At 36.2% G+C, this 12,479-nt stretch overlaps 1 protein-coding gene across 2 annotated transcripts; it reads left to right on the top strand.

The window, feature by feature from the left end:
* The first annotated feature begins 1,214 nt into the window (after window positions 1-1,214).
* On the top strand, window positions 1,215-6,606 carry snrpc (small nuclear ribonucleoprotein polypeptide C). 2 transcript variants are annotated; one of them, XM_079242287.1, is made up of 6 exons: window positions 1,215-1,268; window positions 2,099-2,141; window positions 2,248-2,356; window positions 3,469-3,528; window positions 4,507-4,611; window positions 6,105-6,606. In XM_079242287.1, exons 1-6 carry the CDS (start codon window positions 1,261-1,263, stop codon window positions 6,221-6,223), a joined length of 444 nt encoding a protein of 147 aa, XP_079098413.1. In that variant the 5' UTR covers window positions 1,215-1,260; the 3' UTR covers window positions 6,224-6,606. The 2 variants fall into 2 exon arrangements, with proteins under 2 accessions (XP_079098413.1, XP_079098412.1); XM_079242286.1 differs by having other exon boundaries at window positions 6,102-6,606.
* The last annotated feature ends 5,873 nt before the right edge of the window (window positions 6,607-12,479 follow it).

Genomic DNA, 12,479 nt, shown 5'->3' with positions numbered 1-12,479 from the left:
GACCCATTTTCAGAGAAAAAACAAACAAGCAGAAAGATAAACACTGGACAAAACAAACATTTCCTGGGAGAGGCAATAAAGAGCCTTTAAGGTCATGAATGTAAAATAAAAGGCATCCAAGTTGCAATTTATGCTCTGCAGTATATTTAAAGACAGCACTAGGTCAGTTTCCATCTAAAATGGCCACAACCTCTTAAGCTGATTTAAATTACTTAGAATTTTTTTTTTTTTGTTTGTTTGTTTTCATTTTCCTATCTTGTATATGTTCTGATTTGATAAGAGTACTCTTTTAAAGAGCAACAGTGATATTGCCTTATCAGTTGGCGGTTTCACATATCTTCACAGAACATTAGTAAAAGTGTGAGAAAGTATGTGAAAACACTCACCTAAAGGAAAAAAAAACAACTAGCACATTCTCAGTCAGGCCTTTAGCGGTATATTTCAAGTTGCCTGTTTTCATTTTCAAGCAGTAGGATAAAGTAGGATATCAGCACGGATTGAATTGCTATTTATTTAATTGGTGGACTAAAGCTAATTCTTTGCTTTTGAGAAAAAAATTGATAAATTTATGTCGTCACAGTTTAATTGTTTATTTAAAAATCCCACACTGCATTGTTATTGCTTCATTTTTGTTGTTGTTTTTGTGAAAAGATGATTAATGAATTAGGATGTATAAGCAGCATATCCATATTTAAAATGCTGCTAATGCAACCCTCACTTATTTTTGCATAAAATTCCAAATGATGAGTACATATTTTTTGCAAAACATATTAGTTGATTTCCTTCTTAATTGGATGAAAATAAAAAAAATAAAAAATAAATAAATAAATTTTTAAAAGCTGATATGTTTTCTTGCAATGATGAATTGTAATCCAACATTGCCAACAGATTTTAACATTTCAAGCAATGAGCTTTTGAATAAATCCATTTAAAAGTTTTTCATTTTATTTAGATGTCAACTGTTTACATCATTTTAACCAACCAACAAATCATTTCAAACCAAACTGAATTAAAAAATTTAATAAATCTCAAAGGGGAAATTGTTTGAGGAAATCACCAGAGCAGCACAGTTAAAAAAAAACAAAAACAAAAAAAAACAGTGTGGGAAAACTCTCACATGATTATTGCTTTCGGAGCGGAACCTTCGCAGGCAGTCACAAAATGTTTAGGCGGAACTGTTTAAGATTAGACCCACTTTGTCGTCGGCACAGTTATAGGAGTGCACCGGAACATCGCCCTCGTCCGAGGTATCTTTGAAACATGCCCAAGTAAGTTAAACTGTTTTCTTTGTTGATGTTGTGTTTTTCTTTCGTTTTGGTGGTTCAGTAATAAGCTGTACTTGTATGTAGCGGAAAATGGTGAAAGGTAACCATCGTAAGTGCTTTAGCAGACGTTTATTTCATATGAATGACTTCGCTTTGTTTGGGATGTGTCTACTTGCTGGAGCGAACGTCGCTGTCAGCGTTTACTAGTAAAGATTTACACACAGGCAATATATGATCCCCAAGTCTTAATTTTTTATTTAAATTAAATTAGGCGACCCTGGTCAATGTGGAGCGTTTGACTATAAGTTTCATAATTATATCCACATAAACCCAGGACCAGGGAGCCCTATAACGTGTTTCTATTTGTCCACGGTGGAGTTTTGGCTCTTTCCTTTTTGCTGTAGTATTGAATGAAAAGGCATGAAGTTGCATTTTTATGTTCAGGAAAATGGATAGTGAGAAGACCAAAAACCACGGTGAAGATGAAACTTTTAATTTATTTTCAACTCCTCTGATGGTTACTTTTAATATATGTGTATTTATTTCTTTTTATTTAGTCAAGAGTGAGATTTTAATAAGTTTATTTTCCCGCAGAAAGGCTGATGTCAGGATGATGCCCTTTGACGTGGGATCTTTTGACATTGTTTCCAGCACTTTATGTACTTAATCCCCATATTATAACTGAAATGCTTTGACAAATGATTTATTAAAAAGGAGAAAAAACAAACAAAAATGTGTTAATAATTATAATGATGATGATAATGATTGTTAGAGTTATGGTTGTGTGATTTAATAACCACAGTCTTTTCTTTTTACATCACAATAACCTGCAGGTTTTACTGTGACTACTGTGATACGTACCTTACACACGATTCGGTAAGTTGTGCTTCACATCTACTTCATTTTATGGAAACCTTGAAAAATATTTAAAATCGCATTTTTTTTTCCACTTTATAATTTTGCTCTTTCTTCTTTTCCTAAGCCCTCGGTGAGAAAGACGCACTGTAGTGGCCGAAAACACAAAGAAAATGTGAAGGATTACTACCAGAAATGGATGGAAGAACAGGCCCAGAGCCTGATTGATAAAACAAGTAAACAAATATTTATTTTTAGATCTTATACCGACTGTCGGCTCAAATCACTTTTGGTTATATTATATTATATATTAATATATATCATATTGTATCTATCCTGAAAGTAGAGAAACAAAACACACGGACTAACAGACAAAAAAAAAAGAGCAAAATGAAATCAAACAAGATTTGGCAGTAGTCTGAAGCCATAGACAAGCTTTTATTTTGTTAAAATATTATCTAGTTAATCTTCTAGAAGCCCAAACAGTAGATCCTTTATGTAATTACTTAAATGTGTTCCTGTTTGATGGTTGTGATGGGAAATTGTGTCACTAGTCTTTCAAAGCGGGCATGCAGTTTTGTCCACTCTGGGGGCATGAACAAAATTACTGATACAATCTTACTGTCTGCGGCTGTTTTAGGCTGCAGAATGAACAAATAAAAACAGAATATTTTGAGACAAATAATTATCTTTCTGTTGCGAAGGGGCAGTTTTGTTGTACATGTTGTACATGTTGTACATGTTGTACATGTTGTACATGTTGTACATGTTGTACATGTTGTACAACAAAACTGCCCCTTCGCAACAGAAAGATAATTATTTGTCTCAAAATATTCTGTTTTTATTTGTTCATTCTGCAGCCTAAAACAGCCGCAGACAGTAAGATTGTATCAGTAATTTTGGACAACATTGTTTGGAAACATCAACAGACTCCATGTGCTGGACTCATTGGTGCAATTTATTCTTAAATCAAAGAAGACCATCTCCACTGTTACTACTACGTTTTCTGAATAAATTATTCAGAATTAAACAACTATGAATAGACGTTTTTTTTTTTTCTTTTTAATTATAAATGGATACAGTAATTCCAAAGTAAGGTTTACATGGAAAACACATTTAATTCCCTTTAATGTAATGAAGAAAAATTTGAATCTTTTTTTTTTTTCTTTTTATAAGATTTCATTTTTATTCTGAATTAAAGTGGAATTAAATGATAGACAAGGCAAGTTTGTTTGTGTAGCACATTTCATTGAAAGAAAAAAAATCAGTAGATCTGTACATGATTTTGCAATGAACAATACTTCATTAAGTAAATGTTCTGAATTAACATCGTCTTTTCTCTCAACAGCTGCTGCGTTTCAGCAGGGGAAGATTCCTCCCACACCTTTCCCAGGTGGTCCTCCCCCAGGTGAGGCCATCGTCCCAGTTCTGTTATTTGTTGAAGTGACCAAAACATCAATTTTTACTCTTACATTTGTATTTATGTGGAAAAATCTGAGTGTTTTCTCTTAAACAAAATGCAAATGATATTTTTATGTAACGGAGAAAAAGAAACTTTTCACGCCAGAGACAGTGACTTATGAGGGTGACTGCCAGTATGGTTGTCTTTATGACTTTTTAATCTTAGACCAATGCTAATGTAATAAAGAGCTCCAAGATAACCAAGTCACAATCTTTAAAGTTTTGGTAAAAGATGCAAAAGAAAAGAGGCTTTTTATGCTAAACTCTGATAAAACTGCAACCACAAATATATTGATCACACAGTTATTTAAGAGATTGTGGCAGATGATTTCTGTTGCATGGATTTTACTCGGCCTCTAGCCTGATGATTGCTGGAATCGGTTCCAGCTTCCCCAAGGTCCTTATTGGACAAAGTGGTTACAAAAATTGTCTTCTTTTAAGTGAATGAGATGCTTCTTAGTTCCACAAGAAGTTCTCAGTCTTGTTTTAATCTACAGGAGGTAAGGACAGGATAATAAACAGTCATTGAATGTCTTGCAGGGCGATTATTTAGTTATATTGAACACTAAATCCTTTTACTGTTGACCTGCTGAGCTATTAGGCAGCATCTGCGTGAGGTTGGTTACGGTGTCATTTGGCCCCCAGAGGCTTGACCTCTTCCACACCAAGTGATTGGTTGGCTTGAGATTGTATTTCTGGACTTCTAGAGATTCTCACTAAATTTGTGTGGTAGGAACAGAACCATGTAACTCATAAACTTAAGCTCAAGTATGAAACGATTTCACTGGCATCAGCAGCACTGCATCACCCATATGCAGAGATCGCATAAGTATAAATCCAGCTTTACTCCAACAAAGTAGCCATAGTGGAAAAAAGATGATTTTCTGATACTGCAGTCCTGAAAGATTTTCTCTCTGTGGTCCAGCTGGTCCTCCTCGACCGGGCATGCTACCAACACCCCCGATGGGAGGTCCCCCTATGATGCCCATGATGGGGCCTCCACCACATGGGATGATGCCTGGTGGGCCTGGTAAGAAACATGATTTTGAAGCTTATTTTTATTATGTATAATTGAAAATCTCTTGCAGAAGCTGAATAATTTTGGAATTTGAGTCAAGAATGCAGCCTTTAACATCAACCCATGATAAGTTTGTTTATTCAGCCAATCATTACCAGCTGACATTAATCCATAGACATTGTATTGTTTCTCGTGTTTGATACTTGAGTCGTTTACTCCTTTATAAGTACTTTCAAGGACTATTTTAGTTACCCTTTGCCATAGACGAGTCCGTTCACCTTTAAATGTTTGCTTTTGAGGTAAGTAAATCCCCAATATTTGTTTGAACAAAAGTAAAACAAAGTAACAAATGCACAACAGCGAGTTTGGTTGAACTAAAAACACACATTTAAAAATATTTTTGTTGTAACAAATCCGACGAAGTCCTCATCTTCTGCATCTGAAACGAACATATGAGCAATTTTGCCATCAAGCATACAGAGTTCTCTCTCGTCATTGTTGGAGTCAGTGTCGTTGCTGGGTGGCTGTTCAGTTATTATACCGGCTTTCATGAAAGCTCGGACAACAGTCAAAGGAGAGACCTTAGCCCAGGCGTCCAAAATCCATTAACATCTGGTGGCGTAAGTCGTCGGACACAACCTCTAAGTCTTCGTAAAGTTGTGTTTGTCATCTCTCATCCGTTGTGCCCATGGCGCTCACAACTTCACTTTAAACTCGCTGTTTACACAGTTCTTTTGTTCATGCTCCCAGAATGATGGCAAGCTCCCAATTCATTTGCTTCAATTGATTTTTTTCGCAGTAGATTTGGAACTCTGTGCACATATAAGGCTTCGAGTTTAAAGGCACACTGTCAATTTTTGAGAAACAGAAAGGCTTTTAAGTAGGGGTGGGAAAATTTGAATCGAAAATTAAAGATCAGGATTTTTTGCTTCACAATTTTAAAATAGATTTTTGTTTTTCCTCTCATTGAAATCAAGAAAAATGACAAGCAAAAAAAGTTTTGTACATTTTTTTCCATTTGTTTTTAGTCTACAAAAATCAGTAATACTGAGGAATTGTTAGAATTGCAATTTAAATGGAATTGGCACCAAAAAAAATTGGAATCGAATCGGGACAAAAGCACATCATCACAGCCCTACCTTTAAGTGTTCCTTGTGGTGCTGAAAATATGGTAGTTTATGATGTAGAATAAGTTTCGTTTGTTTTGTCTTGTATGGATCTTTTAACTCGTGTGCTTTTATTCTGACAAATTTTATTTCTTCTATAATGTACATAAAGTTGGTGTAAGTCTGCCATGGTGCATGTATTTCCTAGATGTTAGATTAATATGAAAGAAGTCGTCATTAATTAATAGTTTATAATATCCTACACTATTTTAAGAGTATGATCTTAAAAAGGTCATTTAAACGTGTTTAGGGGTTTTAATGCTTGGAAGTCAGTTTGTTAAACATTTTTCTATGAATTAGTATCTCAGTTCTGTTTTCCATCACTGTCACCTGCAGCAGGTATGAGGCCACCAATGGGAGGACCCATGCAGATGATGCCAGGACCGCCACATATGATGCGTCATCCTCGTCCAATGATGATGCCTGTCAGGCCGGGGATGGCACGCCCAGACAGATAAGACAGAGAGGACTTTGTGTGTTCTTTGTTGCCATGAACAGATGCTGTCAAGTTTTGAATTTTCAATTGACTTATTAGCATATTTTTGACCTCAAAAATAAGTCTTTGGTGGTAATTTTAATTTCCAGAAAGAACATTTTATTTTTCTGGTATTTATTACTTTTCATTTGAAATTATTTCAAATCCTCATGATTTAGTCCTTTTTTTTTTTTTTTCTTTTTTTTTTTCTTTTTTTTTTTTTTAAACCCTCAGATTTTAGTGTCAAGATTAATATACCTCTTGTCCCTCAGAGTTGCTATTCAAACAACGCGCTGAAAAACATTGTTTGACTTTGTATTTGTATTATATTTTTTTTCTTTTAGGTTTAGCATCTTTTTGTATATCACTTCCATTGGTTTAGGAAATAAAACAATTCTTTTAAACAAGTCTCTTTTAGATTGTAGTTATTATAAGTGTTTTAACCTTTTTTTTAAAATTGTGTAACTTTTCACTTCTGCCTTTTGCACTTGTGCAATGGCACGATGAAATATCATTCACATTTCTGAAAGAGTCACAGTATAGGAGCATCCCAAGGCTGAGACACAACACTATAAAACTGTAATCTGGGGCGCTGTGTGATGTGCAGCCTAAACTTGCTTCACATGCTAGCAAAAGAATATAAAAGCGCTTGCCATTTTTTGAACGTGCACTTTAACCGATTCAGTTAAGAAATGCATGAAGACATCATTGAAGGAAGAAATGGACAGAACAAGAATCAAGATAAATTTCCTTTGCTGGCTGGAGATCACCGTACAGGTAGAATGCAAGATGGATGCATAATTAGCTGTCAGTATGAGCTGCGTCACTCTGAGAACACTGCAGAAGTTCTGTAATGTGTCTTTAATAATGAAATCACCTAATTGTATCACTGTGCCAAATAGCCATTTTGGAAACGTCACCTCAATTGTTCATATTAATACTTTTAATTTTGTTTAACTATCAGAGTTGGCCTTTGGACAAATCTTCACTATGATTTAATAGTTTTTGAGCGACAGCTGCATCATCCCAAAGGATATTCATGTTCACATCAAAGTGTTTGTTTCTTTTAGGCAAGCCTATAAGTCGTTTTTTTTAATGTCTTATTTATTCTTCACCAGTAACTCATACTGATTTGTACAAACCTCAGTAAGTCTGACAGGATGTCCCTTTACTCAAAATATTCAACACCTTGTGTGTGTGTAGAAATTTCCTAGTTTTTATGTGCATACGTAATTTTGAGCAAAGACCTGAAAACAGTTACAAGGCACACTGCTGTCCTTGTTCTGGTGGATTAACGTATTGGTATGATTTGAACATGTTTAGAAGTGCATACATAGACCTAGTGGAGAAAAGCAAGGCAGTCCAGTTAGAATAACTTTTATTAGGAATTTTGCACATATCTAATAAAGGCTACACTTTTATTTGCAGTCAATGCCTTTTCTTCCATCTGCATGCAAAGTTCTCTTAATGGTTTTTATTTTCTGTCAGGGATATGACTGAAGAAATGGCAAGAGATGATGCTGGTAACAAACATCCAGATACAATTTGAAATTGGTACTTTGCTAAGTAGTCTGTTGTATGCAGACACAATACAGACTCATCTACTGAGTTACATGCCGTTTTTATGCTTTAATAATTCATAGGTTAAGTAGCTTAAAGATTTTTTAAAAAAAATCCTTTCGGGACATGAGGACTAAACAAAACGAGTGAAAAAGAAGTCAATGCCAAAAAAAACCTAGCTCAAGTTTATGTTATATGGCTTTTTATAGGCAAAGTGTGAAGAAATGAAGGTTCAAAACATCAAACCATCCTTCATCTGTATCACAAAATTATTAGTAGCAATACAGCTAAAACTGTGAAAAACAAATATCTTGAAGAGGAAATAACTTGCGTAGATGACTGGTAATGCTTCTCCAAATTACTGCTAGTGTTGCACGTTTATCTCCTGAAGATTAAAAAGCAGCTGTTGGCTGAGACACATGAAGGTGTGTTTTAGGTATTGCAGTCTATCTGCTTAGACAATGATTTATGAATACTGTTTGGAAAAAAATGCTGCTGTTTAGAAATTCCAGCTCCTGGCAGCTGAGAGCTGCCTTGAGCTGCTGACAAAATACAAGATGCACAGTGTTTGTGCAAAACTGAACCTGACAGCGTCACTCATAAGAAGAACAATGTTTGTCTTTGCTCCAGGAATTAGGAAAGAAAAACAAAAATTGAGTAAAATCATGAGCAAGCAGTGGTGTCTGGAAGGCTGATCCATTCAGAGCTCTTCTCGTTTTAGAGTCTGGGCTATAAGTGATGCATTCTGCTTTTGTGGGTTCTTAAAATACAAGTTCACTATCCTTGCCAGATATACGCCTGAAGTCAATCTGTGAGTGTGATGTCCTGGACTGTTTTCAAGATTATCACTTACTATAAAGGTAATTTGAACCCTGTTTCACCACAAAGCATCTCCTGCACTGAGGTGAGGCATTCTCAGCCTGCAGGTGGTGGTGTGTTAGGAGGGTTAGCCCAGTGCTGGACTATAGAACAGTGTGTACTCTCATCATCCTGAAAATTACGGGCAAATGGAGAAAACAGATGGATATTTCTAATATTTCTTCACAGGCACAAATGAGAAAGTTGACCCAACCCTCATTAGTTTACTCAGTCAAGCATGTTTACACATCTTACGTAAGGATCATCTGCAGCCAGTGAATCATTATTACAGCTGACGTTTTTATGCACAGTGCCTTGCCAGAATTCCCTGCTTTCCTTTTGCTAGGTTATAATTTTTCACAGTCATCTCAAACATTTTCCTTTAACCGTGAAAGTGTCTCAACAGATGGGGCTAGAGAGTCATAATGCTTTGCAATTAGAGTCGAGACACTGGAATGATGTGCAGTGACTGATTTTGTGCTTCTGTGGATTGTCAAATTTCTTTGTATCTCAAACTCCCAGAGGATATGTTTGTGACTTTGTGGTTTAGGATATTTCTAGGCCACACATAAAACAGAAACAAATTTGTTTGGGGCAATAGCCATATGCTTCACGCTGTGTTTGCCAATTCACATACTTGCCGACTGGAGGGAAAGCACTATATAGACAATCCAAACCGTTACAGAGCTGTGCACAACATCAGATAACTTTTGGGAGCTGTCAGTCATGCGTGCTGTAAATTGTGATCTTCAAAGGGACTTTGGTAGATTACATGCAATCTTTTGGCCTCTCTGAGGGATGGGTTCCATTAAATGTCCTATAAACATCCACTCTACATCAGTGAGACAGAAATAAAACCATGCTAATGCACATTTTATGCATACGTCGAGCATAGGCGGATGCCCATGTGTCATCTTAAATCGGTAGAGTCTTTATGAATATTCAATCCAGCCATGAAGTGGAGCATTGCCCTGAAGGGAATGAAGTGGAGTGGCGAAAAGTGTTTATGATTAGAGCACAGGAGTTGAGGAAATTATAAGAAATCTGGATTATAATGAGTCTTAAAAGAAGAGAAGCACTGTTAACAATTAAAGCAGGGTTTTAAGGCTAATGGGTAAAATTAGGACATGGGAAAAGGAAAATGGATGATTTTTGGGCTGAAGGATTCTTTCTATGTTCCATTCTGTCTTAACATATACATTATATTTCTTTGTCATGGTGCTGCTTCCAAGAAAGAAAACAAAACATGATCATGTCATGTACAAGAGCAACTGAATGGGAAATATGAGAAAGCCAGCTGGCATTCACTCCATATTTACATCATACTGGACTCATCTACACTGTAAAAAATTGCACCATCTTTTTAATAAAATTAAATTGCTGTCAGTAACTTCATGAGTTTGACAATTTAAAATTAAATGTAATTATCATCGATTATGTAATCTTGAGCTTAGTGACATGTTAAAGCAGAGTCCTTTTTATTTTGTATTTTTTAATTTCATGTAGAAGAACCGTAATGCTAGATAACTCTGTATTGTCATTGAATATGCAGCTGTACAATAAATTATCATGTAATTCATGTGTTCTTTCCCAGTGAATCACTTGAAAAAGTATGAACAATCTAAGACAAATATCTGTGTCAGGTACTCCCAGAAGTAATAAAAAAAAAAAAAAGTATAATCAAACTACACAAAGTTTCTGAAGTGTATTTACTTAAAGGAAACTCAACTAAATGGAGTTTATATTTAAGTTACAGGCCCCTTAAATATCCAGACCTTCAGGATGATTTCGAAAAGGTTTTATTTATAAGAAGTATTTATTCACTCTTTTTACCAAAGTACTTGGACTAAAATTAGGCAGACATCCTGTTGTATTAGTATGAATGCATCTATTTCCATTTCCATCATATCAGGGTTTTCTCAGTAAGACTATTCCACTAAAACAAAAACATTTTCAGTATGTCTCCCAAGTTTTTTTACATTCAGTTTTTAAATCTACCGACTCCCAAGAGAACTTTAGATATCATTGTGAGTCCATGAAACACTCCCACACACACAAATAGCATTTTTAACATGCTTTTAAATTTTGTTAAATGAACCAGTACAGACTGTGACTTTGCTCCAACAAGTAATATTTTTTTTTACTATCTTGTAATATTTCAAGATTGACATTCAAATGATGATTACAGAGGAACAGTAGACAGACATGCCAATACTGCTGAAGTTGATTCAGTCTGCTCCTGCCAAGTTACACATTGAACTATCTATCCTCAAATCTACCAAGTCTATGTAGTTTAGCAATGGGTCCTCCTGAGGGACCTCCAGCTGTTCCCTGGCCAGCTGGGAGATATAATTCTTCCAGTGGGATCTGAATTGGGCCTTAGCTCAGATAGCTTTGCTTAGCAGAGTTCTGGAGGGAGGCGCCCTGCGGCTATCCTTTTCAGCTGCCTCAACCACATAAACTGGCTCCCTTCGATATGAAGACACAACATGGCAACCTGATGACGTCAAGTCCTGCTTTTACTCTCTCTTTAAGGTTCAAAGATGAATGAAATGTTCTGCTTTATTGGACAGCTATTGGTTAACAGGAACAGGTTTTCTTTAATGTTTTCTAGGAAATTGTTCATGTTTTTTAGTGATTTGTTGTGAGAATAAAGCAGAAATCTGTTGTAAAGCTCTGCAGCATCAAATCCACACAGACAAATTACGATTTTGTATAGCTACAAGACAGGCAATATTGACCATACTGCTGTTCATCTGTGGGCTAAATAGTTCAAATTAAAATTCTGTTCAGGTTTTCTGTTTTAAAAAATCCCACCATTTTATTTTATTTTTTTGCGTGCTTTCATTTTTACAGTGTAGTTCACACTCACCTCTTTGATATTCCTGTCACAAGTGAACGCATTAATGTCACGAATATCAGAGCTCACAGAAGAGACGCTTGGGAAGCGATTCTCTGCAGGCCTGGACCCATCACCAAGACCGTGCAGGAGAGCGGGTTTAGAAGGACTGCAGTCTGATTAACTGTTTGTACCAAACACGTTTGACTGTGACTGACGGCTGGCCTGATTCGCCAAGATTTACGCTCACTGCAGGATTATTCAGGTTCTGTATTCATGATGGGGCATCTTCTTGTGCTCCCAGTGTGCAGTTAGCAGTCTTACTACTCAAGAGCCTTGGCTGAACAGAAAATGATAATCCCCTGACTAGCAATTCCTCTAAAGGCAATTGGCTCATAACTGCATGAAGACCAGGATGATGCTTGGGAGTATGGCATGCAAGGATGATTGCACAAGGCTGCTGGGTGGGCTATGGATTAAAAAAAATGATGGCAAAAGAAAACACTCTACAAGCAGCGATATTAGTAGACTCTCCCAATACCAATTGTCTCTCTCCATTTCCCTTCCTTTTGTCTCTTCCTCTGTCTCTTGTACCTCCTCCTCTCTGTTGTCTCATTCCCTCTGCTGCCCTGCTAGCAACACTACTCTGTAATTTAATCCATTTAGTCATGGCTCCAGATCAATATCCATTTTCCTTGGCCTTAGGGAGAGCTGCTTGAATATGCTTGTTCCAAACAGTGGTTGTGTTGGCCAGCAGGGGCTCCCATGGGCCTGAGGGCTGATACAGATGTATTACACCACCCCATGTGAGACAACAAGGCGAAGCTTGTATCCAATCTTTCACTAACCTGCTCTACAGAAGTTTGGTCACAATTTGACCTGTTTATTGCTCATTTCATCATTAAAAAATATTTTTTTCCCATCAGATCACAAAAAAATCTCTATTGCTGTTATATTGCAAAGCTGGTTAGCAAATGAATGA

The sequence above is a fragment of the Telmatherina bonti genome (genome assembly GCF_933228915.1).
Source record: "Telmatherina bonti genome assembly, chromosome: 6".
NCBI classification, from domain to species: Eukaryota; Metazoa; Chordata; class Actinopteri; order Atheriniformes; family Telmatherinidae; genus Telmatherina; species Telmatherina bonti.
The sequence above is the reverse complement of the archived record's forward strand: the minus strand, read 5'-3'. Positions and strand labels throughout refer to the sequence as shown.